The sequence below is a fragment of the Gadus morhua genome, chromosome 11, assembly GCF_902167405.1.
Source record: "Gadus morhua chromosome 11, gadMor3.0, whole genome shotgun sequence".
Classification (NCBI taxonomy): domain Eukaryota; kingdom Metazoa; phylum Chordata; class Actinopteri; order Gadiformes; family Gadidae; genus Gadus; species Gadus morhua.
Window position 1 is genome coordinate 13,871,326 of NC_044058.1, and position 27,637 is coordinate 13,898,962.

The following is a 27,637-nucleotide window of genomic DNA, read 5'->3' on the forward strand; positions in this document are numbered from 1 at the left end:
CACTGTCTGCATATAGACAACCTAACAACAGAACCAAGAAGGAGCTGATATCGTTCAGAACGCTACGGAAAGGTGGGACCGACTACTGAAGAAAATAACTCCTGTCCACCGCTGGAAACTGAATGTAACTATATAGCACGCCTATAGGAAGGATTTATCCCACTCGGATTGGAAAGTGAATACATTGTTATGTTGATGACGTACTGAACGAGTGTCATTAGCAACAGACGGTACGTTCTCATCGTTTTTAGCTCCTCTAGCTAGCCGCTAACGACCACTGTCTTTGCTAACGTTAGCTGCCTAATATCTTGATTACTATGTTAAATGTAAACTCTGTTTTTGTGAAAATGTGAAAATGTTTTATTGTGAATGCCTCCTTTATCCGACATTTCTTGACCTCGTATTGTATTCCTATCCAATGTTAAATGAGGGCACACAGAGCGAACTTATTATCTTAAACAAGAGACAACATGAATATAGTGATAGCCTATTGAGCTAGGAGAGACATCTAAACTATAAACGTGTTTGGATTTATTCGCAACCCAATGCCGTATTCAATCGCTTTGACTGCTGATTCACTTGGATTGCATTTCCGTCCTCTGTGAAGACCCCACATGTCAAATAGTTGTGTGCACGACACGTAGGTTTCCCGGCATACGTGGGCCAGCTTTCACAGACAGTATCAACAATATTTGTCCCCTCTCGATTGTGCACATCATTATGGCTTGGTAGATAATGACCAACTGCAACTCGTCATACATTCTACGCCAGATAAGCAGGTTTCTTTATTGCCAGCAGCTCAAGGACGGGTGTTAGAATTCAACGGTCCCAACCTAGTCTCCGTGACCTATAACTTTTGGCGCATAGATGTGAGACATTCCTGTAGGTGTATTTATGTCGTAACGAACGGATGATTCCCGGGGCATGTGAACCCTCTGAAACATCTGTAAGCTGTGCAATATGGGCAGCCGTAAACCTGGAGCGTGTATGAATCCGGCAGGCCTTATTTTGACACGTGATTTATGAAGTTGTGCAAGGGGTCAGGATAAACAGGATGTACAATGATGTGATCATAATTTAACTAATGTCAGCATTTAATCATCATGAATTACAATAAACACTTGGCTCATGTCATTAAGAATCGTATCACCATGATGTGCTTTAGTCACGGGACTGGTTATTTCTACTGGGGACCGTTCAAGGAAAGACTACAGGATTATCTGTTAGAATCTCCAGCATAGATCTGGTCATGGTAAGGTAGCTGGCTCTATAGTTGTGTTTTATTTAACTGAATGTTAATCTATTAGGTTCTTTGTTTAGATGGGAATGCCATGTGCCAGGCCATTCACAGTTTTCAAATGTATAACTGCTAAGTTTCTTTCTGTGTGTGTTTGGAGTGTAGACATGTTTTGTATATGCCTTGCTCATTGTTTTGGGTATCCTAGGGATACACAGTTACCTTGTGGGTCAAGATGAACTCTGGCAGCCATTTTTGCCAAGTAAATGCACAGACCTTGTGCAGCAGAGCGGCAAGTGTGTCCCACTTCTCTAGTAGCCCTCAAGCGTTGTCCTTTCTCTTGGCTCCATCCCCCATGTTCAGACTCTGTACCCTTGGCTGAGAAAACACTGAAGGACGCTTGATACGTAGCCCGTATTTTATCCATCTCAAGTAATGTAACGGGGTAACAATTAGTTTGAAATGTTATCTTTCGGTAATGGACCACTTCTGTGTTGCTGATGATGCATACAATGCAGATAGTTTTTTTTAACCTTCCTCCATTGCCACCTAACGCCTATAGACCATTTGTGTACTTTCAAAGGAAAGTTCATTGGCCTAGTATGAAGACCTGGTCTGTGCTCTCCTTCTCTCCCCTTCTGTCTGTTTGTCAGTGCCTGTGTGTGACCTCTCTTCCTTCCCTAGGTAAACACAGCTGCACGGCTGGTGGGCAGTCATCTGGCCATCCCCACAGGGGGCCATCATTGATGACCAGCAAGCAAATTCGGTCACCTATCCTATTCTGTCCATGGCTCAATTTGTCCCTCCCTATCTTATTCTTTCTTTGTTCCATTCGGCGGGTAAACAATGAATTGGATTCCTGATCATGGTCTCAAGGTGTCACTGCTTGTTTTGAATAGGCTCTGCATCTGCCTGTTTCTTGTGTTTCAGCCATTTGGAGGTTTCAACAGACTTCAATTCACTTTGTTATCTAGCAGCCAGCAAGCATTGAATACATTAGCTATTTAGGGTAATTTGGTCAGTATACAATGCTAGCTTTTTTTTGCTACACATGCTTCTCCTCTATATTCCTTATATTGGTAATTAAGGCAGGTTTCAAATTAGGAAGTGAGGGGAAGCTAGAGCTTTTGCTACTTTCTCTGTGAGGGTGTGTCTCACAGGAGCTCCCCTCCAGCCCTGGTGGAGGCAGCGGGGTAGCTTAAGCTCTCTCGCCCTATGTGGTCTACCTTAAAACCTGCTTCTTCTTGTGCTCGTGGTGTAGCCCCTCTTTGCTCACGCATCTTCCTCTGTCTCTATCTCCTCAGCTGAGCATAGAATGCCAGGGTGCTTACCTCATTTCCGTCCCTCCTGAGAGAAGAGGAGGGAGGGAGTGCTTGCCACTGCAGAGTACTGTACTGGCTTTGTTGAGCTTGGAAACTTTTCCTTTCTTCCCCCGTCTTGCCTCCCTTTGTGCCTCCAACAACAGCTCCCCTGTTACAGCTGCGGCAGCCACTGTTGTTTTTGCATTCTATTTTATTTATTCATTCATTTAGATCCTAGCTATTGTACTCTAAAACACATGCATGGTTTCAGACATTTATTTGTCTGATTTCAGCAGCACTGTATGGATATCCGGTTATGTGACTAATCTTGAGTCTTTGGTACCTACTACCAGGTTACTGGTGAAGTTTAAACGACATTTATATTTAACTGGTGTGGAATTTGTCTTCCAACCTGCAACCAGGGAGTTTAAAGTGAGTAGAGGCATGAATGGCAACATCCAACATTTCGGATAGCGATATTAGGAATGATTTTCGAACGTTAACTGTAATTCATAAGGCATCGATGCATATTTGTATCAACAGGTTGTTGATCAATAGGTTGTTTATTCAATTGTCAAGCAGGTGCTTTTCACCAAAGGAGTTTGAAATGTGCATGTTCATAGTGAGTCTTCTATCGCATGCCTTAAATGTCATCGATTGATGGTGTTACTTCTGCTGGGTAGGAGGATCGTGTGTGTCACAACAATTCATTTTCGATTGTTGAGTATCTTGAGAGAATTACAGTGACTACTTTTGAGCAAATGATTCTGCTTGTATCCTGTGGAATGTTTGTGTTTGCGTGAATTACAGAGTCATTCTGACACTTGGCATTTACAGGAACTGAGAGCCATTGCTCTGTTGATACCGCTCACACCAAAACCTGTTTTAAAAAGGTTGAACTAGATGACTAGAAGATGACCTATAACTCGCTGCTAAAAGAGTTTGTAAATCTGCCATTGTGGCTGAGGTATTGTGGAACCTTACCAGTGACCACACCCACAGCTGGATGCCTGCTCCACATTTATGTGAAAACCCCCCTGACTCAGGACGGAGACATCCTTCTTGTGGCTCAGTTAACATGAACACAAAGTAACGGTTTTCGCTTGTAAGGACGTGCTTAATGAATTGATATTTTGCTTCACAAATCCTATTACACTTCTCATTCATAGCAAGTAACCAAATCCACTGTATGGTATCAATGCTTGGTTTTAGACCTCACCCGGTTCAATGTTAACACTTTTTACAAGTATAGCTGAACAAAACACTGCTAAAAGTGTTATGGAACATGAGCTGTTTCCTACATTGTTGACATAGATTTGGACGCACCAACCACACGCCCCATTATTCTAGCATATAGGAAGATGATCCCAACTAGGATATCTGGGCTGTTTTAGCCTTGTGTTGTGCATGGGACCAAACAGATGTCGAAAGGATGGTCCATCCTGTTTCAATGCATCATTTGAGACATTCAGTTTACTGGAAGCTGCAACTCCTTGCTTTTCGAATATCCAGAGCTTGAGCTAGGCATGACTCATTCAAGTTTCCAAGAGGAACGTCAAGAGCTCCAGATGGCTGCTAATTAACTTTAAATCTTTGCTTGCTTATGATTTTGGATGAATCACAGGATTCAAGTCAAACATGGCAATACTCCCAGCATCTTTTATTATCTTCTACTTGTAAACCTGAACAAATCAGTACTGCACTTCAAAGCTACAAAAGGGTGTCTCATGTAATCAGAGCCAGAAACAAATTACACAATGGTTTGGAATCCTGTGACTGTATTTAGTGAGCTAATATGTGATCTTTCTTAAAATCTTTGAAGGCAGAAGTTAATTGGCATTCAGAATTTGAAAGTATTGGAAAAACTGTGGAAGTCAACCATTTTGCCCTCATTGGTAGATGCTAGATTTGTGAAAACGCAGCACAATTTAACTTGGCTTTGTGGTCATAAAATCCATTGGTCACTTGCGTGTGTGTGTGTGTGTGTGGATTTGTGTGTGCTCATGCACTCCAGTGGAAACATTGATGCATTGACTGTCCGCAGTTGCACAGAAGCCCAGGAATGTGCAGAGAAGCAACATTTCATAGGAGCCCAGCCTGACAAGAATGCAGGTGGCAGGCAGCGGCCACTGACCACTGACACTCTAGGGCAGGCCTATTCAACTAGCGGCCCGTGGGCCAAATGCGGCCCCTCCTAATTTCTTTCTGGCACGCAAGAGGTTGCATGCAAAAAATAAATAAATAAAGGAGAAACATAGTTGCATGCAAATCAGGTTTCTGTGTGTAGGCGGTGATACTAGCCAGTATCAGTACCCCACAATCAGGAACTGGCATCACTTATTCTGACAATGTTTGAGTCTAGCTTTTCTCATATGAATGCCGTCAGAACAAGGGGACGTTGCTCGATGACCTATGAGAAGCTGCATGAGTGTCTCAGGATGAGCCAAACTAGGCAAACAAGGCAGTGCAATCTTTCTCACTGACTCACTGGCTCAAAATGTCTCATATGTACAGTAGTTCTGTTTTGTGATGATTCCAACAACATTGTGGAATTCTAAATACGTGTCCAAAATATGTGAGAACGAAATCTTTTATAATGATACGATTAAAAGTGAAGAAGGAAGGAATGCGTCTGACAAGTTTATTCCATGTAATAGTACTATATATATTAAGTTAACACTACTTTAAGTACGATTTATTTTTAGCGATTCATTGACGTAGTTTTACTCTGTGTGGCCCATGAACCCCCAGTGGTTTTCCTTTTCGGCCCACTTGTTAAGGAGGTTGAATAGCCCTGCTCTAGGGGCTCAACCCAACCCTCTCACTGTTCTCATCTGCCTGTCTGCCCAGTCCCTCAACATTATTCAGAATCTGTTTACCAATAAAACGCCTGTTGGTTCAAGCAAACGTGTCTTTCTTTTTTTTTTCTTTCTTTCGTTTTGCGAAGGCCTATCTAAGCTCCGGTCATGTTGGTGGTCTTGGCTGGTTGTTCATTCAGCTTCTTCTTTACCACCACGACCAAGGCTGGCCAAACGTCCCTACATGGATATACAAGACGTAAGCCACTGTGGTGTCTGTCGCTGGGTTCTGTAGCATAAACATATCCCCACACACACCCGTCCCTGTGTTCTTCTTTTAGATGCCCAGCCCGCTAGTGTGTGTGTTCCGCCAGCTAAGATTAGACCCTGACTACTACCACTAGTCTAATTATCAGCAGGATGGAAATATCAGGCCTGCCTGCTGTGGAGTATCCCAGGGTGGTCCCCTCTTTTCTCAGTCTTTTAGGAAAGGGTTAGTGCTGTAGCAGGGAACTATTGCCATTTTTAAATGTATCTGCAGCCACGTGTTTGTCTGACCGTGCCATATGGTTAACCTTGGTGTCAACATGACAAGAAAATATCTAAGTAGGGAGCTTAAAAGGTCCTCTAATCCATTGTTTGTTTTGGGGGTGTGTGTGTGTGTGTGTGTGTGTGTCGCGCCCGCCCGCCCACCCGCCCACCGCCTGGGAATGAGTTGAGTAGTACTTTGGTCTTGTGCTGTGGGAAGGCTTTTGAAATTCTCCAGTACTTTCAAGATGAGGTGGGACAAAAAAGACAACATTGGAAAGGTTAACGATGTGTGGAAACCGAGTGTATATTTTATGAGGGAAGTGTTTGTCAAAGGACAATTGTACGTACCTTCCCCTTGGTTTTAATGTATGTTTCAGCTAAATAAACATGTGTGGTCCGATTTGCTTTTCCTACAACCAAGGTGCGAGTGCTGACAAAAAAGTGGTAAACAAAATCATGGACATGGAAAGTGTCGTCAGTGCTCTCCAATCTGAAGGCTGAGGCCCATTCTGTGAGGAGTTTTGAGTATCCACTGGCCAGTGCTTTGTTCGCTCTCTGAAGGGCTTTTGTTTGAGAGCATTGTGCAGCGAGAGCCCAGTCCGGCACTGTCCCAGAACCGGCCAGGTCATCCAAGGTCAACCACGCTCATGTGACTCCCATCCCGAGCTATTGCAAGAACACATGGAAGCTATGGCATTTTGACCATCGCAGACCTTTAATGCCCCTCCCTCTCTTGAAAGTGTGTCCCTTAAATAAAACTCTCCTGATGGTTAATTTTCCGTCTTCCCCCCCATCATCCCCCCATGACTAATTCGTGGAACAGCCACCAAGCCTACACAGATCAGCAATGATTTCCAAGGGATAGTCTAGTGATTATGATGGCACATTAATGGCGAGGTTCCTTTATATTTATTTTAGAACGCCACCCACAGCCTAGCCTTTCGGTTCCCACAGATTATAATATTTATTGGCCCACCATTCTGTTTTCCACCGAGCCGATGTTGTGAGCCATAAACCTTCTCATGTGGTGCTCTCTAAGTGCTTTTGGACGGTTCTGTGGAGCGGCTAATGACTCCTCGTCAAATGGGCCTGCTGTATCTTGTGCTGGATGAACCCCTACCTCACATTGACCTTTTTGTGTGTGCATGATGATGTGCGTCAACGGGGAGAACCATGGCCGCTCTGAGAAGCCGGGCTTGATTATTGGGTACTGGTCTGGTGTGTCAAACGGCTTTCCCCTGCTTCATACTATTCTGTGTTTATCCAGGGCCAGGCTCTGTATTTAAAAGCTCAGTTCATTACATTGCTTATAGCGTAGTACACGCTTGTTTCTGCAACATTTTATACTATCTTTTTTTATTATTTTGAGTCCAGAAGGGTAAATGGTTTTCAGACGGAGGGGAATAAACAGTGGAAGAACTTAAAATCCCTATAATGCAACAACAAGATATATTGTGCAGAAATGGACAACTCGCACCATGCTGGGGTCACACTTCACTCACCTAAGCCCGTTTGTCAGAATGCTGGCAAATTAACAAATGTCCCCCATGTGTGTACACTAGGGATGGGCAAAATGATTCTTTTCCGGGAACTAGTTCTTTCAGTTCAGTTCACTACAACAATTTGTTTGATTTGTTTGTTTTGATTCGTTCGTTACGTCAGATTACGTAATTTGGTGTCTGCCACCCCCCCCCCCGTGAGACGGCCGTGAGCATAATTTAAACGACTTCTAGGCTCTAACCCCCGTGAAAATCGAGAAGATATAATGTATAGTATAACCGAACGTCCCACCAATATTTATACCACTTGCTTACTCTCTACATTTCATTCATGGTTTTAGATTTATAATTTTATTTTACTTTACATTTAATTCTTCATTATTCAGGCATTACAGAACTTTCATTGTCATAAATAAAAAATACGAACTGCAGTTTAATTTCTTTGTTTGTTCTTAAATTGACGTAGAATGGAGCAAAGACTCCTGGGATTGGGAAATGCGTTTATCCAATAAACAGATGGAGGTCAAGATTGTTTTTTAAAAAATGTAGGGGGATATATGAGTGGCCCCACGTCGAATGGTATGACCCAAGATACGTCAGACAGAGAAAGCGCGCATATTCGACGGTACCGCCTAGTCATTTGTTTACCCAGGTGCCATTACAACACCATTGCTACCTCTCATTGGCTGAATCTTTGAGAACGTTGTAGACTCAATCAATATAAGTCGCGGGGAGACAAAGCTCTGTTCGTTTGTATATTTTATTTACGTGACCATATTTTTGGTTTTTGTTAAAAAAAAAAGAATCAAAGGACCAGTTCTTCTTGTTTTGGGGAACCAGTTCTTGACGTTCACGTTCGGGATTCGTTCGTTGTGAACGAATCGGTCGCGACCGACTCATCCCTAGTGTACACGCCTAGCGAAAAGGGGTCGTGTGGATGTTTGAGAGGGCTCTATTATTTTCCCCTTATTCTGCTGCTCTCTCTTCCCTTCTCCCCTCAGCAGTGTGCCTCTCCCCTTCCCTCCTGGGCTCCAGATGCCTCAACACAATCTCAGTTCAATGGGAACAATTCAAGTTTTGTTTTTGTATTTTCGTATAATGCACAACAGTGTATATTTTCCAAACTCCCTGTCATGATTGAAAATAGCGGTTTCCTGTTGACATCGACCCAGTGCCAAATTCGCTGACTAACATTACATTTTACCTCTCTCCCCAAGTACTGAGTTGGACCCCTCACCTATTTCTAGGGGCTCAGACTCTCTTTCAGACACTGAGATCCGCTCGGTCGATAAAACGATTCAGCAAATATACTCTTATTCCGGACAGTTCTTTGCGTAATGTACACTTTTTGTGAAATGTACACTTCTAATTTATAATTGATTGACTGTAAGGTTATGGTTTATATTGTTCAACCTTATTTATACTGGCATGGCAAACCTTCCAAAGTTTACTGGGTTTTCTTTCCATAATTCCTAACATTTGAGATAGATTAAATAAGATGGATGTTATTAATTCCCACACTGCGGAAATGTACTTGTTGCAACAGATTAAATATTCTATTGACTCGAATCGATATTTATGGTGATACAGATATTGCCATAATAGATAATTACACACATACTTAATAGTTAAGAAATTGTAGGTTCCTCTGGTTTCCAGATAGAATCTATACACTGTGGAACATCTCCTCCAGAATGAAAGGTCCATACTTCTTCTCTTTAGTCCCCAGTGTAGTCAGTCCGCCTGACGGCTGACACCACACACCACATATCACAGCTTCCTGTTTTCAGGGATGGCCCAGAGTTCGGGAAGAGAGGGAAGGAGCTCGGTTCATAAGCGAGGGGAGATCTGCCTCTCCCCTTCAGAGTTTGTGTGGGAAAGTTAGTCAGGGATTTCACGTGGGAGTGTGTCAGAGCTGCATGTGTTGCAGGAGGGCCAAGGAGGGACTGCGGTGGTGTTGTTGGGCCACCACGAGCGAGGGAGGGAGCCTTTATTCAGCGGTCAGCCCGTAGCTCCAGGGGAGCCAACTCGAGGGCTTTGATTCGTTTTTCCTGATCCTGTAATTACGGGTGTTGTAGTTGAAATGTCAGCAAATTGCAGCTAATTGGAAGATGTGCTGAGGAGCTCTCTTGCGTTTCCATGTTGCACATGCGTGGTTGCTTGTGCGTCTGTTGAGCAGGGCCAGTGTGTTTTTCGTTAGTGTGGTGGTGAACTGGTTTGTGGGCGTGCCCTTGGCACTCGTGACACCATTTTGTGTGTTTACCCAGCACAAACTCACGCACACAAGGACGCACACACCTCTCAGCAGGCTTCTGTTTCACCAAAGCAAGAATGGACTTAAGGAACTTGAACATAATGTCAACAGTTTTTTTAACAAGAATGTATCTGTATTTTCATAAACTGCAGTATGCTTCTTTGAAAACTGATACACACCATGACATGGTCACTTCCTCTTAATTATTACACAAAGTTTAGCTGCTCACAAATGAGAATTGCAATGCTACATATTATCCCTTCCGTATCTGACCATCGAGGGGTGGGGCACATTGTTCTCAAGCTCTGGAGACTTTCCGATGAGCATTTTTCTTTTGCATGAGAGAGGCATGGGACAATATGCGTTGTCAAACTGGGTTTACGTAGCAAAGTACAATATAAATAATGAAAGTCCTCCTGTCCGTTTACCAACCTCCTTGTCAGGACGCAAGATAAGCTATGCACACCCAAGAAACTCCAGGGTGGGTTCTGTTTGTCCGACTATTATAATAAAAATCGTTGTACAACTTTGAATTGAATATGTATTATTACTATGTATTAATTCACAATCAATAATCTCGCATGCACAATGGCTCGCAAATTGTGTTCTGGGGCCTGGTAAACATGTCAGTTCTTTGTTGGATGACTTGGCATTTCTAAATCAAGGTTCTGACTCGTACCCGCTAGGGAAATTGTTTTGTCATGGTGGATTGCAGCTTCTCCAAGTTTCTTGTTTTATTTTTTTTGTTTTTTGTTTTATTCATTAACTAACTCCTTCATGCCTGTTCTATTATGAGCATTGGGAACACAACAGAAGGGTGCAATAATGTATGAATCCTTTTCTTCTCTGTATCTCCCCTTGATGCCCATATATTTAATGCACATTGCTGCACTCCTTCAAACTTTACTCCAGAGAGGATTTAGACGGGATTAGTGTGTGATGGATATTCTTTCTAGGGATGCAAATTATCGAGTAATTCATTAATCGATAGTTGTTTCATCTTATCGATCGATGATCGATTAATTGATAAGCGGCAATTCTTCTGAGAAGCTGAATTTCCTTCTGAATGTGACACATTTAGGTGGTAATTCAACGAAGTCGTTTAGTTGTTGTACTTTAAAATACTTCCACATATTGTGCATTTGGCGTCTTTGTCGTCATTAACCAACTTAAAGTGGCTCCATACTGCACTCCGTTTTGCCCTCTTCATCGTGTCAGTGTCCCGCTTTTCGTTTGTCTTGTCCTGCCGTGTTCCAATACCCGTACTGTCCGTACTACTTACTAGCCAAAATTTGAGTACGCAGTACTCCAATTCAGATCCGGCGAAAAGAAGTATACTTCAAGGACCCGGATGCCGTACTCAAAACGGGCTAATCGTGAAGTGTGGATCGAAGGACACTCCCCGTACTCAACGGCAGCCTTCTTAGCTACGTAGCAGAAGAGGCGGAGCCAGGCTGAGCCAAAGTCGGCGCATTTTCCACATAGCCTGCATTAATAGTCATTTTGTAGTTTTTATAGCTTTTTATAGCTGCTAGGCGTAAAGAGTTCACCGTTCAAAGCGGGATGTTTATTGCGGGGGAGGAGCCACGGCGGCAGTCGTGATCGTAATTTCCGGTTAGTGCACCACGGAGTACTCGATTGGGAACAGCACTCACATCTGAAAAATTAACGTAGTAGCCATTGCGGATAGTATACTTCCTTTAAGTATACTCATGGAAGTACGGGTATTGGAACACGGCCCTGCTTTGCTTGTGTTCCCGCTTGTGTTCCCGCGTGTGCGTCAAGTACGTCTGGCGTCAAGTGCGCCCTCACGTGGACGGTTGGGGAATTATGGGTTAAAATGCGATTAATTGCAAGTAATTTATTTTAATCGAGTAATCTCTTATCGACAATTAATCGATAATCGATTAATTGTTTGCATCCCTAATTCTTTCCTATTTTAATTCAGCCTCATCCATTTTGGTTTTGCTTCCTCCCTGCTCCGATCTCCTCCTCTCCAACAGCTTTTTAGACGTAGAGGAGGCCATGGTCAAACTGCAATGAGTAATGTTCTGTCTCTTCTGAGCTCTGAGGAATCTTTTAAGTCATCTGGGCCCTTTCTTCACTCTTGATGTGAACATGATAAGGACATTGTTCCTTGGAGGCGAGTTGAATTTCCACTTCCCTGTAAGATAAACATTGCTTTTATCATTTGAAGAATGTTTTAGTGTGTCTGAAAGACGGATGAATCAAGTGGTCATCCTTTGCCTGCCATTGACGCCCACACAGACACAGACACAGACACACAGAGTCTTGATCTTTCTACTTTTCTCTGTCCCCATTCTAGGTTCAGTTGTATGCTATTGGTTCCGGCCAGTGAGGTCCCGACCCCTTCGCCAAAATCCGGCTGTTAGATGTGACCACGAGGCTGATCAGGAGAAGCCACCATGTCTTAAACGGAGACGGGCCCTCGGGAGCCCTGTCCCCCCACCCGGGCTCCCCCTCGCCCATTCACCACCTGCCCCTCACCCCCGGCCCGGCCCCGCTCCCGGACCTCCCGCCCCATGTCAGGGACCGGCTCCCCGGCTCGGGCTCCCCCCTGGTCCCCGGCTCCCCGCCCTACGGGGCCATGAGCCAGCAGAAGCACCGGCACCTGGGCGCAGGGGTGATGGGCTCGGACCGGGACATCCAGTCCACAGCCTCCTCGGTCTCCCTTCCCTCGGTGAAGAAAGCCCCCAAGAAGAAGCGGCGCCTCTCCTTGGCCTCGCTGTTCCGGAGGCGAGGCCGGGAGTCCAAGGCCACGCGGCACCGGTCCCGGGAGATCCAGCTTCACGGCCACGGGGGGCTCAGCGGCGTGGACGGCATCGCAAGCATCGAGAGCATCCACTCTGAGATGTGTAGCGACAAGAGCTCGGCCTTGTCCGCCGCCCCCGCCATCGCCTCCACCTCGGCTGCCTCCGGGCCCGGCTCCGCCTCCTCCTCCACCTCCAACGCCGCGGGCGGGTCCGGGGCGACGGAGCTGTTGGAATGCCCCCTGTGCCTTCTGCGCCACGCCCGGGACAGCTTCCCCGACATCATGACATGCCACCACCGCTCCTGCGCAGACTGCCTGCGCCAGTACCTGCGCATCGAGATCTCCGAGTCCCGCGTCAACATCAGCTGCCCCGAGTGCTCGGAGCGCTTCAACCCCCACGACATCCGCATCATCCTGGGCGACCGCGCCCTCATGGAGAAGTACGAGGAGTTCATGCTGAGGAGGTGGCTGGTGGCCGACCCGGACTGTCGCTGGTGTCCTGCACCGGACTGCGGGTAAGACCCTCCTTTTTGAGATATTAATTCAGCTCCCCGTTAAGAATAACTACAGAACGAAAGTGATAAGGCTTTCATGTGGAGTACACAGCTCTTGTAGTGTACAGTGACTACCACTAGCACACACAAAAGCACTTAGTAGGCAGAATACACAAGCATTTGTAGGCCCAATGCACAGGGACTTTTAGGCAAAATTCGGAAGTACTTGTGAGGTCGACATGATTTGAGACTTGGTAAAACATGCCTCATTTTATGGGTTGTGTCATTCACCAGTGCAGTCTTGTATTTAGAATGTGCAGGAATATATGGGACACCTAGGTTCTAGATCAACAATTTCCCCCCGGGATCAATAAAGTTTTTCTGATTCTGATTAGATCTACTTGACAACTAGGTTTCATCAACGGGCTAAATGGCGATTTACGATTTGTTTAGAGATGGAATCTTAAGAATCACATGACTGCATGACCTCGGTGCCCTGTGATTCCAGAGTGCAGAGATATACAATTACACTAGGCATGAGTGGATATAGTGGTCTCATGCAATTTATATTTAGCTAAAACCCAGCTAGATGGAAATAGCGGCACATTGTTTTCTGAACTATTTAGAGTTTGTCTAGCAACAGTAACTTAAGTCGCTGAAAGGAAGCCTGCAAATGGAGCCATCAGGCTTCAAATAACTTGACGCTAATCAAAGCTGACGTGCTGGCCATACTAGGCGCGTTTGAGAAGAAAAGTTAGAATTACAGTGGCGGCGCTGAGCAAGAGTCCCACTGAGATCAACGCGAGTGGTGAAGGTTAAGTGTTCAGTTGATGGCATAAACGGAGTGAAGTGAGAATACGCTGAATGGATGAAAGACTGAAGGGATGCACAGAGAGAGAAAGTGTCAGAGTGCATGGCTGTACCAGGGAGGGATGACGTCGGACACAATGGACTTCTCTTTGTTAACTGGATACATGTTACCGGCCGTTGGCGTAGAACGTAGCCGGTTGCCACAACTAGCCGTGATGCACCAAAATCGTATCATTCCCATTTTCCTCTTGTATTTTGAAATGCAATGGCATGGTACTAGGTGTCGTGTATACATAACCTTTTAATGCGATTTTCCATAAACTCTTCTTAATGACACAAGGCGATCAAGGCGTGCCATCCCCTTGATTACATCACTCTGTGAATACATCCATTGTGGTCAGAACGTCAGAGTGCGGCAGATCTTCTGTGAGATTGGATGCTAAATCAAGTCCTTTTTAAATGCAGCACATCGGATAACCTCTGAAGAACATAACGGCCTTGGCTTGGAAGAGGAAAATGTGTGCTAGTAGGAATAGGAAAATGTTTTGGCTGGATTTCGGCTTCTGTCCACAATGCAGATGTCTCATTGTGTTGATTGTGTTATTGCAGGCTGTGTTCACTGTCTACATTCAATGAACTCGAGACTAAACATTGATCTTCCATTTTTAAGAACTGAAGTAGGTGATGGTATAATTGAAGAGTGGTATACAAGTCTGTATCTACAGCTTGTGTTGTTGTGTTACATCCTAAAGCATAGACGTATGTCATTCAATTATGCACACCCTTGACCTGTTTAACAAAGTGACCAGTAAATGAACGTCAACAGCTTCTAACCAGAGCCCACCTTCCCAGAAATATTGAGGGGGGGGGGGGGGGCTTTCTTGGAAAGGGAAATGTGTCTGAGACAAAGGTGGAGTCTCCTGCTCACGCTGTTATGGTGTGGTGCTGTTATCACAAGAAGGTCCCCCTTCACTACACGTTGTATATGGACCATGGCTGAACTGTCGCGCACGCTCTGTTACTTGTGCCCTGCAGGTGGTTTACCTGGTGGCACGGACCCACAGGGGCTTCAACTTGTCCCATGTCTGACTGCTTCACCTGCTTTTTATCCCTCTATTGCTTTTTATACACTTCTTGTGTTCCATTGGCTGTCTTTAGTCCTTAGCTCTCACCCTCCCCTCCCCCTCTTTCTCTCGCCTTTGCTCCGTGTCCTTTTTACCTGTCGTCTCGGCTGTAATCCAGCTGTCACGCCTTACCGTGTAAAGCCGTTCAATCCGCTGCCTAAGTGATGGCTGGCTGGCTGCCCCATCACGCTCACAGCCTAATGGGTGTTGGGTTCCCGTGTCAGGCCACCATACAACCGCACAACACGGGCCTCCCGCTGGGACCGGTTATGGGTTACAGTGGATCAAAAGTGCTTTCATGAGAACTCTCCCACTGCCGGCTAATCATATCGCACGCCATATAGACCGTGCTGTTGAGCCCTGAATATCTGCACACACCCACTCAGCATTACCGAGTGCTCGCTCAGCCAGATTAGTCCCCCAGCCGGGTCCAACATTAGGTAGGATTGGATGAGTTTCATCCCAGCTGCAGCAGCAACCCAATAACCCCCCCCCCCTCTGCCCCCGCCCCTTGCCATTCACAACATATTCATTGATTTATACTGGGTTCTGCAGAAAATTACCCTCTATTCATTGGTTCTCTTTCCTCAGTGGGCTATGGTGAGTTATTCTGAGGAAGTGTGTGCTTCTCCTTCCCTTCAATTAACACTAGCATCAGGGTTTGGAAACAAAATGAAGATAACTGGTGGTACACCGCCTAATTTTAAAAGTACACTGTATACATAGTATGTTAAAATAACAGGCAAATCTTAGCAAGAACAAATCTTCACTGATATAATGGTTTGGCATACCACCCTTCACCTACCCCAAGAGCTTTGATGAGCTTTGTTTGTATCCCACTAATAGTACACTTGCACACTTTCTCTCTAAGCACTCTTCATACGTATCTTTCTCAAGGCCATTTCCTTTCCTTCCATGAATTGTTTGTCCAGCCCTAACATACCGATGTGTATTTTGGGTCATAGTCATTTAGTCAGATAAATACTCAGTAAATGGGGTTAGTCGAGTTGAATGTCGTGTGTAAGAGCAGACTTGTATATCTCGAGGTCATTTTTGGCAAGGTCTGTTCTTAATCATCAGAGACGGGCTAAAGAACAGAACCAGGTGACGCCTGGGAGGGCTCACTCAGTACTTCTCGTGTTTGTTTTTCTATGCCTAGATGTTTTCCTATGATAGATTCTGTCCTCACCACCACAACAAACCCACACCCCCCTGACTGCGAGTGTTTACAGCGTTCAAGCACCACACTGATTCCATTATTGGATCCAACGGACCCGGTTGAAAAACCATCCGTGACGCTGCTTCTTCTCGTCGTAGTTGACGTCGCCTGCCTCTGTGGCGGAGGGTTCTCCCAGAGCAGGGGTCCTGCAGTGTGACTCAGCATGCTGTGCACCTCGGCTGAGAGGCACAGGACGCCACCGGATGAGCAACATCATGTAATCTCTTCAAGTATAGACCACGACTCTGTAATTACCGTATTGCTCTCTGCTGACAAACTCTAGAGGGGCCATGAGGAAGGACACCTGCTTATTTTACCATCATAAATCAATCGATTGTAGGCATTGATTGCAGTGTTTGGAAAATAAACCTGCATGTTTAACATAAGGCTGTCTGGAATCATGGCATGAAAGGGGTTTCAATGCGACGCCAGAGCGAGTGTAGGAGGACGGTATTTAAGGAAGTTGCTAATACCTGACCTCGAGCAGCCCTACTCTACGGTTCTGGCTGCTCCAGACCACGGTTCAGTCGTCAACAAGTCTGTTGGTCTCCAGGGTCGGCACCTTACATCTTATATATCAGGGTCGTTGACATTTGATCTTTCTAGTTAATTAACATGTGCTGCAACACCACTTTTTGCCCCATGGTCAAATATGATGGCTTATTTTATTCCCTTTTAAGGGGACGCTGTCGGTTTCTAGGTTACTGATTGTCTTTTCCTTGAACTAAATATTTACTCAAGTTAATCAGTGACATTGTAAGATAATACTGGTACCATAATAAATCTGTGTTTGTGTGTGCATAGCACACAGCCTGAAGAGAAAGTTGTGAGGGGAGGAGTACATTTGAGTATTCACTAAAATGGCATTATTCTCTGTACATGTCTCTGTAGAACATGTTTTAACATGCTTTTCCCTCTCATAGCAGTCTTGGGAAGGACAGGTTGGAACAGGGAAAGTACTCTATGATTAGAACCATCTGTTGCACAATTCTAATAAATAGTATGCAGTTGGACTGGGTTTTAGGGGGTTTTGTAAGTATGCCGGAGCAGCCGGACTGTTCATCATAGATCTCGTTAGTGCCAGTAGTGGAAGGCGGGTCCTTTTTTGGGAATTTGTTGTGCAGGAGCTTTTATTTTCTTTTGGGTGTATTTTATTTTAAGAACATTTTTCAGCGAACTTCACTACAAACGCACCTCATACGAACATAACTACCGGGTAGTCTTGCCAGTTTTCATTCTGATTCTTGGTTTTTCTCATGTAGAATCCCCCATTAGCATTTGAGTTCTAACGGCCACATCTTTTCTCGTTGGTGGTGACGATGAGGGGGGACCGGTAAGGGGCCTTTCTCCCAGGTCACACTGTCCCCTGGGCCAGTCAGAGGATAACAGACTGGGACCCACACAAGCATGCACGTGTTTACGCACACGCACACAACATAGGGCTGAAGAGCGCAGTATACTTAAAATATGAGCGGCAAATGCCGCTCATATTTTAAGGCGCCGCTTAAATAAAATCTAAATCTGTTGTTTTCAGTGCAGACAAATTGCATGCATTGAGACTAAATCAAAGCATTTGCCGCACTGCATGCAGAGTACTTGGCCTAACTGATGCAACTTTTCCCACATGCCTCCCAATATGCTGCTGCCTTCAATTGGTCAGCAGTTCTTTGTGAATGATTTTGTCTTTCGTCCTGTCTACTCCAACAGGGATGTTCGTCCCTATACGAACATCCCATAAACTATAAATATATACAGACTATATCATACACTGTTGAAATCGCTTTGTTTAATTGTGAATTTATGTGAAGTATCCCGGGGCCATAACAAATATCTGTATTGGGCATAATATGATCGTTGGCTAACTCAATTGATCAAAGCCGATTGGAATGGGGAAAAGGGCCTGAGGTGGTGGTGTTAAACCCTGCACACACAGTTCTGATCTCAAGGAATGGAGTTTGTGTGTTGGGTTTCCTCCAAAGCCTCTGCATAACTTCTTTGCCGATTCTCTCATGGATACACAGGAGCACGCACACTCTAGCACAGCAAGCGGGCGGTGTGTCTGCAGAGTGATTAAGGACGAACACAGCTCCATCAGCCAGTCGGTATCCTATAGATGGATTATAATGCCAGTGGACAAGCCCCATTATAAATGGTTGAAGGGATCTGAGCTTGAGCCGGAAGCTATTTCCTGACCACGGCGCACGTCTTTAGTGCTCAGGATCCCTCCAAGGGCTCCTGCATTGCATGTGGTTTAAACCTATTGATCACTGGCCACAGTGTCCTCTACAACGTCTCCTCCTCTTCTAACCAGACCAATCTCTGCCTGATGTTTACATTCAAACAAACAGGACAGTGCCTCTAATGCAGACTTGAATTTTCTACTTGGTTTTTGAGAATTAGGACCACAAACTTTGTGTACTCCATTAGCTACCTTTTGACTCGTCGTAGTTATACAGCGAAATGTTAGAAAGGGCGACAGTGGCTCAGGAGGTAGAGAGTTGGTCGACGGGCAACTGGAAGGTCGCCAAGCCCGTCCACAGCTCCACCTAGCTGGGTGTCCCTGAGCACGACGCTTAACCCTGACTGCTCCCGACCAGCTGGCTGTTGCCTCGCATGGCTGCCGCCGCCGTCGGCGTGCAAACGTCTGCACGAATGGGTGAACGTTGGGCAATAATTGGTGAGCGGCTTGAGTGGCAACTGGTTTCGAGAATGCGGTCCATTCGGGGAATGTTCACCCCCCCCCCCCCCCCCCCGCGCGTGTGTTTGTGTTTGGCCCCAGGTACGCGGTAATCGCTTTCGGCTGCGCCAGCTGCCCCAAGATCACGTGCGGCCGCGAGGGCTGCGGCACGGAGTTCTGCTACCACTGCAAGCAGCTGTGGCACCCCAACCAGACCTGCGACGCGGCGCGCCAGCAGCGGGCCCAGAGCCTGCGGCTCAGGACGGTGCGGTCGTCCTCGCTCAGCTACAGCCAGGAGAGCGGCGCCGTAGGTCAGTCTCACACGCACGCACACCGACATGCATGACCCGCACACATGTGCCGTCGGACACAGGTAGCCGCCGGAAGCCACGTGTGTGGGTACCACACACACACACACACACACACACACACACACACACACACACACACACACACACACACACACACACACACACACACACACACACACACACACACACACACACACACACACACACACACGTACGTGTCTGTATCTCCCCAAATCCAAGCCCTATCCAACCTCTGCGGGTGTCATGTGACTGCGTACTTGCACACCTAGCCCCACGGCCCAGGAGGGGCTCCATCACTCAGCGGATCATTTGAAATCCTGGTTATGGAAATCTGCCAGCCGCCCGGTTCGTCCGCCTCCTTCCCTGAGGGGGACTTAAAAGGCTCTCATCAGTTATGAGGCCACTTTGGATCCAGCTGAGCCATTCCCTCCATTGATTTCCCCTTTTAGAAATGAGCTCTCCACTCGTGCAGTGATTAATCACCTGGCCACCTGCAAATGTCACTTATTCAATCGTTGACATAGGCAAGGTCCTACATACAGCTTGACCTGAGCTCTCTTCCCTCTTATCACTCGCTATCGCTGTCTCTCTATCACTCAAACACTCTTTCACTTTCTCTCACTCTTTATCATAATTCTCTCTCTCTCTCTCTCTCTCTCTCTCTCTCTCTCTCTCTCTCTCTCTCTCTCTCTCTCTCTCTCTCTCTCTCTCTCTCTCTCTCTCTCTCTCTCTCTCTCTCTCTCTCTCTCTCTCTCTCTCTCAGCTGACGACATCAAGCCGTGCCCGCGCTGCGCCGCCTACATCATCAAGATGAACGACGGCAGCTGTAATCACATGACCTGCGCCGTCTGCGGCTGTGAGTTCTGCTGGCTGTGCATGAAGGAGATCTCTGACCTGCACTACCTGAGGTCAGTTCCTACGCACACGCCCATAGGCTGTCTCACACACGTCACACCGCCCACACTGTTGACGTAGTGATACTGTGTTGTCTGTAGCACGATCCGTTCCTCGGTCTAGTGGTGTTTAATGGGCCCTAACCCGTCTGCATGTCAGACATGCAGAAACACTTCATGAGAGACTTTGCCCTTACCTTGGAAGCAGGATCATAACAGGAAGCCATGATTCAGTGACTGAGTTTTAGTTGGTACATAATGTTTTTTATTACTTATGTTGTGTTTGATTCTCCAACAAAACTTCTGTCAATCGACTACTATTATTGGCAGCTGATGTCGTAACTTTTAAACATTTAGCACATGTCACTTGCTTACATCTGTTCTGCCCTTTTTTTTTTTTTTCATGGGTGTTCACCTGAGCAGTGGAGCCTGCTGGTACACACCGATGCCTCCAACACATACCCATTGTACTAGGTGTGGAGGTGTTGCCCCCCCCCCCCCCCCCCCCCCCCCCGACCGGTCAAAACACTGATGGCTAAGGGATGTAGATGATAGAATGAAATCAACATAATACGCAATAATACGCTACAGACATAGTCGCATTATCTTGAAGTCTGTCAGATAAGTGACTCAATGGCCAAAGCTTTCCCTTCTGAGGTCCTGCTGATTCGGTTAAATTAATTAACCAAATGGTTTATTGCTGTTCATGGATTGGAACTTGGAGTGACATGGCCTAGTAGACTGCTAATGTTTCCCATTGCAGGGAGTTGTATTTGTATTTGGCAACACATGCATGCTATCACAATGATGTCTTTTATATAACGTAAAATACCCTTTTCATTCAATGTTGGTCTGTATCGTTTACGTCACATTGGTCATTTCAACAATCGCTTAGTTTCCTAAGATCTTAACTCAAACTAAAACACGATTGATTGATATTCAATTGGTGTTGTCGATACAATTCCACGTCTGTACACCACGGGAGAAAGTAAAACGGCTATGCTTGTGCCGCATGCACGCTTGGCAAAACCAAAGTTACTCAAACCCCGTGCCCCCTCCCTCCTCCCCCCCCTCTCGCTGCCCAGTCCGTCAGGCTGTACGTTCTGGGGCAAGAAGCCGTGGAGCAGGAAGAAGAAGATCCTCTGGCAGCTGGGCACGCTGGTGGGGGCCCCGGTGGGCATCGCCCTCATCGCCGGCATCGCCATCCCAGCCATGATCATCGGCATCCCTGTGTACGTGGGGAGGAAGGTATGCTCGCTCTCTCACTCACGCTCTCTGCCGCCCGCGCCCTCTCTCGCTCGCCCTCTCTCGCTCACCCTCTCTTGCTCGCCGGCTCTCACTCGCGCTCTCACTCGCACTCTCACTCGCACTCTCACTCGCGCTCTCACTAGCGCTCTGTCTCACGCTCTCTGACGCTCTCTCTCTCTCTTCTCCCTCTTTGTTTCTGTTCCCAGTCTGTCTTTCTGTCTCTCTCCCTCTATGTTTCTGTCCCATCTCTCTATCTCTTTGAGTGACTCATCCTCTCTCTCTGTGCCTCTGTCTCTGTGTCTCGTCTCTCTCGGTCTCTGTCTGTCTCTCTCTCTCTCTCTGTCGCTCTGTCGCTCTGTCTCTGTCTCTGTCTCTGTCTCTGTCTCTGTCTCATCGTCTCTTTCTTTCTTTCTTTTTTCTTTCTTTCTTTCTTTCTTTCTTTCTTTCTTTCTTTCTTTCTTTCTTTCTTTCTTTCTTTCTTTCTTTCTTTCTTTCTTTCTTTTGGTCTCTGTCTCTCTGTCACTCACATTTTACAGCTCACTTTAACCCTGACAGAATATCTTACTGAATCTTCTGCCAAAACCGTTGAGTGTTATTGTTTGGCAGCCTACCAGTTCTGAGAAGGTTGGGGAGTTTTCAGAATTCCCCCTAATAGCTTTAGGGTGCTATGACTCATGTGGTCCGATTGTGGACCAATCAGCTTCTCGATGGGGCTAGAAGAGGATGCGTGTGCATTTCGGTGGCGTATGCGTCATCTCGGCACGACTTGGCATGTGTCTCAGTCGCATTGTAACACAGGGACGTTCATTTCACTTGTCACACCTTTTGTATTAAACCGCTCAACCGACTGATGAAATTAGTTTTAGATGAAAAAATAAAAACGCTCAACACTATCATAGTGATTGTCAGGATGACGTTAATAACTTCCGCTTAACGATGTGAAATCAAAAGGATTTTGTTTGGTAGGGTGATGAAATGGACTGATTGGTCTAGTCTGTTCAACTTGTGACATTGTCTCTTGTCAGATCCATAACCGCTACGAAGGCAAAGACATCTCCAACCACAAGAGGAACCTGGTGATAGCGGGTGGCGTGACCCTGTCCGTCATCGTGTCTCCGGTGGTGGCAGCCGTCACTGTTGGTCAGTCATCTCCCCTTCATCCTTCTACCTCTGCCCTCTCTTCCCTCTCCCTGGCCTTCTTCCAGGGGAGGAGGACAGAAAAGACAGAAAAGACAGAAAAAGAACTGAGTGTGACCAGAGTTTTGGGGGTGGGGCATCTCCCTTCAAGCTCTGATGCTTTTCTGATACACTCTGCCCTGTTCCTGGTTGTTCATAAGAGTCGTGACCCTTAACTCCCTGCCCTCTGGCCCGGCTCCTGCTCTGACTGGCAGACAGAGGTTCTACATCTGATCCCTCTTTGGTGGTGGGCCCAGTGTTGGATTACTCTTGTTTAACTCTGAAGGCCACGGGATCTCGCACTCGCTCTCTCTAACCCACACAGACACAGAAACTGACACACACAGACACACAGTTCTGATCTCAAGTCTTGACTGTTGTTTCCTTGCTTTTAGTGAAGTATGATGAAGGAGCACTTCAACCTGTCTGGAAGCGCAGTGGCCTCTGCTGGTGTTGATGTGTGTGTGTGTGTGTTCTCGCCCCCTGCAGGCATCGGCGTGCCCATCATGCTGGCCTACGTCTACGGCGTGGTGCCTATCTCTCTGTGCCGCAGCGGGGGTTGCGGCGTCTCCGCCGGGAACGGCAAGGGCGTCCGCATCGAGTTTGATGACGAGAACGAGATGAACGCCGGGAGCGGTGCAGTCGCGACCGGTAAGAGCTGAGCACCAGGCACACTGTGTTGTTCCCTCAACACACACACACACACACACACACACACACACACACACACACACACACACACACACACACACACACACACACACACACACACACACACACACACACACACACACACACACACACACACACACACACACACACACACACCAGCCATATCCCAAACCCTGACCTTGTGTGGGATTTTAGAGGCAGTCAGCACAGTGGAAACACCAGCACGGGGTGTTTTGTTTTGTTGTGCGGTGCAGGGATGTCCCCGCTCGTGCATGACATCTGCCCCTGCTCGCTAATGAGCTAACTGTTTTTCTATGGGTCCTGTGGGAGCAGCAGGCCGGCGTGCTGATTGGTGTTTTTTCTTTTTAATCTTAAGTGTTTTTTCTTCATTCCCTGAGCGCTAGAACACATCAAGCAACAATACATTACCCCGATACTAGCACTAGCCCACATGAAACAAAACTGTTACCACAATTGTAGCACTAGCTGACATGAAACGGCAATATAACCACAATACTAGCACAAGCGCATATGAATAAACTATTTACCACCACAATTACACTAGTCGACATGAAGCCACGCTAACAGTGATACTACCGTCAGCCCAGATGAACATCATTCTGTAAGCTCCACGGTTCTGATGGCCGAGCCTCTCTTTCCTACCTTCGCTCCAGACACAACGTCGGTGGCCGACACCCGTAACAACCCCAGTATCGGCGAGGGCAGCGTGGGGGGTCTCACGGGGAGCCTGAGCGCCAGCGGCAGCCACATGGACCGCTTGGGCGCCATCCGGGACAACCTGAGTGAGACGGCGTCCACCATGGCCCTGGCCGGCGCCAGCATCACCGGCAGCCTGTCTGGCAGCGCCATGGTCAGCTACCTGAACAGGTATGAACAGGTGCTATTCACAGAGGAACCACGTCGTCATCACATCTTCAGTGATTCTGGAACCAATCATAACTTCTGAAACTCTTTAGTCTCGGGTTTGCCTTTTTGTGCATTATTGTGAACAGTTCATGTATCTTTTTCAAGTATAAAATCATCATCTTTGGCACGTTATTTTGCTTGACCGGAGTAGATCCTGAAATTAGCACCTCTAAGGGTTGAATAGAGAATTTATTTTGAATTGGGAATCGAGAATCGATGAAGGCCGCAAGAATCGTAATAAAAAAATTAATGGGGTTCCAAAGTAGCTTCATCAGAAAATGTTTCTTTGGTAACCTTGTGTTGTTGGACGTGGGGGACAGGCTGGAGGTGCAGGCGGATGTGCAGAAGGAGCGCTGCAGCCTGAGCGGCGAGTCGGGCACGGTCAGCCTGGGGACAATCAGCGACAACGCTAGCACCAAAGCAATGGCTGGATCCATTCTCAACGCCTACATGCCCCTGGACAGGTGAGACCCCCTCCATCGCCCGAGTGAGGCTAGCCCTGGTTACATCAAGTAGGTCGTGTGTGTGTGTGTGTGTGTGTGTGTGTGTGTGTGTGTGTGTGTGTGTGTGTGTGTGTGTGTGTGTGTGTGTGTGTGTGTGTGTGTGTGTGTGTGTGTGTGTGTGTGTGTGTGTGTGAGGTTCTGAGACGGTAGACGTGACCCCTCTTGTCGGCTCCGTGTGCGCAGAGACTGCAACAGCATGGAGGTGCAGGTGGACATCGAGTCCAAGCCCGGGAAGCTGCGGCACCACAGCGGCAGCAGCAGCGTGGACGACGGCGGCGGCGGCGGCAGCGGGGGCCACGGTGGCCGCTGCGGCTGGACCTGCCCGTCGGCCGCCTGCGCCGCCTCCTTCTCCTTCTCCGAGGGTAAGGGGGCCCGGGAGGCCAACGGCTCCTCCTGCTCCTCGTCCACCGGCTCAGGCGGTAAGAAGAGCAAGGGCAAGCTCCGCAAGAAGGCGGGTGGCCCCAAGATCAGCGAGACGCGCGAGGACATGGACTCCCACCTGCTGGAGCAGCGCAGCACCAACTCCTCGGAGCTGGACTCGCCGTCGCTGAGCGGCAGCTTGCCCTCCGTGGCCGACTCCCACTCCAGCCACTTCTCGGAGTTCAGCTGCTCGGACCTGGAGAGCATGAAGACGTCCTGCAGCCACGGCTCGGGGGGCGGCGGCGGGGAGCACCACGCCCTGCGCTTCGCCACCGTCAGCCCGCTGCCCGAGGTGGAGAACGACCGGCTGGAGACGTACCCCGCTGCGGCGGGGTCCCCTTCTCCGCCCCTGTTCCACCACCCCCCCGCCTTCCCCACGGCCCCCTCGTCCCTGGGGCCCGGGCCAGAGCCCTCCCCACTGTGCCTCATCGCCGAGGAGCACGTCGGCCTGGGGTGCCCCGCCCGGCCAATCGGAGAGCGGCTGAAAGAAACCGCCAACAACCAGGAGGAGGATGAGGAGCAGGAGGAGGAAGAAGAAGAAGAGGAGGAGGAGGAGGGGGAGGAGGATGGCCAGCAAGCACAGCAGCAACCCCCCACCCAACAGCAGCCTAAGAACTCCTGTATCCAGACTGAGATCTAAGGCCTCAAGTGCTGCAAAGACGCCACGCTTTTTGACTAATCTTTTCTCCTCCTCTCGAATTAAACCCTGCAGCTTCTACAGGCGGAGCTGTTGTTCCCAGTTTCACGTTTGTTCTCCTCTCCTGGAATAACGAGGCATCCCCTTTTGACAGAGTACAAAGTACGTTCTGTGTTCACTGACAGAGAGGTCGAGAGGTGAGTTACAAGTAGACGGTTCAAAAGCAAAGGGGCAGGTGGTTGTTGAACGAGGCGTCGAAGGGGATCCAAGTTGGGTTTTGTTGGTTAGTTATTTTTACCACAGATGACCTGTGTTGCTCCTCAGCATCCTGAGAGCCGCTGGTGACGGTGGCCCACCTCTCAGCGCGCCGGTGACCCGTCGACGGTGGCAGCCACGTTGTGATCCGCGTAGGCTCACTCAAACGACCCACTGTGTCTTGAAGGGAACCGGCCCAAAGGGGACCAGGCGGCCTGTGATTCGCAATTTTTGTTTCTTCTCGTATTCGAAAGGACAGCCTTCCGCTCTAAACTGGACCAGGCTTGATCGTAACGCCCTTAATGCAATTCACCAGAGAAATGAGAAAAGACCTATTTAAAAGTCCCCAAGAAAAAAAAAAAGCACAGGTATCCTCAGACCAATGTTAAAGGGTTACACTATGAAAGACGAAATCTGCAAAGACTTTATTCAAACCGGCACCAAGTATTGTTGTATTCCTCCGTAATACCCCCTTTTATTTTCCGAATCTCTTTCCCCTTCGGGCCCTGTGTTTTGGTTCCATCGATAGTGTTGTGAGTTCATGTTAAAATAAGAAGGTGCAACCGGGGCCAACGCCTCTGGATTCTAGTGTAGAAAAACCGCTGCTCTCTGGCAGAGATGTAGGCTATGGGAAGGTCTCTGGAAGGCCATTGAATAAGGAGATGGCTTACCTTGTAGGAAGATAATGATGAAAGTCATTATGATACTATAAGCCAATGGGTTGCTTCAATTCTGTGATATTGTATGAAGACAAAGCAAAGTTTCTTGTTTTTTTTGGTTTCTTGTTTTGTTTCTTTCTCCTGTTTAAAGGTGTTTATTCAGGCCGGGGGTGCGGTCCTCGCCTGATCAGAGAGAACCTTGAGGATCTCCGCTATCTTTGTCGATTCATGGTGCCTTCAACATGCTGTTTCCTTTTTAAAAGATCTGTTTCTCTCCACTGTGTCTTTAAGACTTTTTCATTATAAGAATGTCTATGGAGGTTCGGACGCTATAATATCAATATACAAATATAAATATATATATATAGGGTGTTCATAACTCTTACACATAAAACAACGCAGTACCCACAGACTGTGGACCACACGGTAAATGAAGACTTTTCAATTGCCTACCAAAGACAGCACTCAGGCTCTTGTTAAATCCTTACAGTCAATGTTTCTGTTCCAACGGGAGACAGAGTTTTTGTGCGTCCTTTTGGCACCATAGGAGATGAGTGAAGACCGGAACCAACACACACACACTTACACCACCACACGTAAAGACTGCTGTTTTGTACATGCTTTACAAAATGCTACGCAAATAAACAAGGCCACCAAAAGGCCCACGGCACCTGCACTGTTAACTGTTGTTTCCTTCCATTCATAACCTGAGATGCACACAAAAATGAAAAGTTGTGCGTGTTTGTGGGGTTTGACGTTTTACGGTTTCTCATTCCCTCTGTTGTTTTGCTCGGTTAATCCAGATCACCTAATCAATCGGTGCTGCTGCACGGACCAGAAGTCCCAACATGTGTTGGCTGGACTGAGTGTTCAATGCAGTTAATCAGTTAAAACATTTCAAGATCACTAGTTTGCCTGAGTTCGTCCATCACCAGATATTTGAGGGCATATCTACCAGTATTCTCACCCAAGGTTTGGTTTGGTGGGTCGGGCCCTGCCCGTTTAAAAGCGTAGTTCAGAGTGTCTACTTCCTGGTTGTTTGTCTTCCTCCTAATCATAACACTAGTGCCAGATATTATTTGTTATTTGTTCATAACGGCATAAGGTATTTGTATATTTTTGTTCGCTAATTTGCTTTACAATATGCGTGTTGATGCATATCTGGGGAAAAATTAAAAACATTGTAAGACATGTGTGT

General features: G+C 47.1%; 1 protein-coding gene across 2 annotated transcripts; it reads left to right on the forward strand.

Annotated features, from left to right (window-relative positions):
* On the forward strand, positions 1–27,630 carry LOC115553609 (E3 ubiquitin-protein ligase RNF19A). 2 transcript variants are annotated; one of them, XM_030370012.1, is made up of 10 exons: positions 1–124; positions 11,947–12,908; positions 18,820–19,028; positions 19,813–19,957; positions 21,028–21,190; positions 22,216–22,330; positions 22,856–23,017; positions 23,713–23,926; positions 24,286–24,429; positions 24,652–27,630. In XM_030370012.1, the coding sequence occupies exons 2-10, from the start codon at positions 12,229–12,231 to the stop codon at positions 25,526–25,528; spliced, it is 2,709 nt and encodes a 902-aa protein (XP_030225872.1). In that variant the 5' UTR covers positions 1–124; positions 11,947–12,228; the 3' UTR covers positions 25,529–27,630. The 2 variants fall into 2 exon arrangements, with proteins under 2 accessions (XP_030225872.1, XP_030225871.1); XM_030370011.1 differs by having other exon boundaries at positions 13–230.
* The last annotated feature ends 7 nt before the right edge of the window (positions 27,631–27,637 follow it).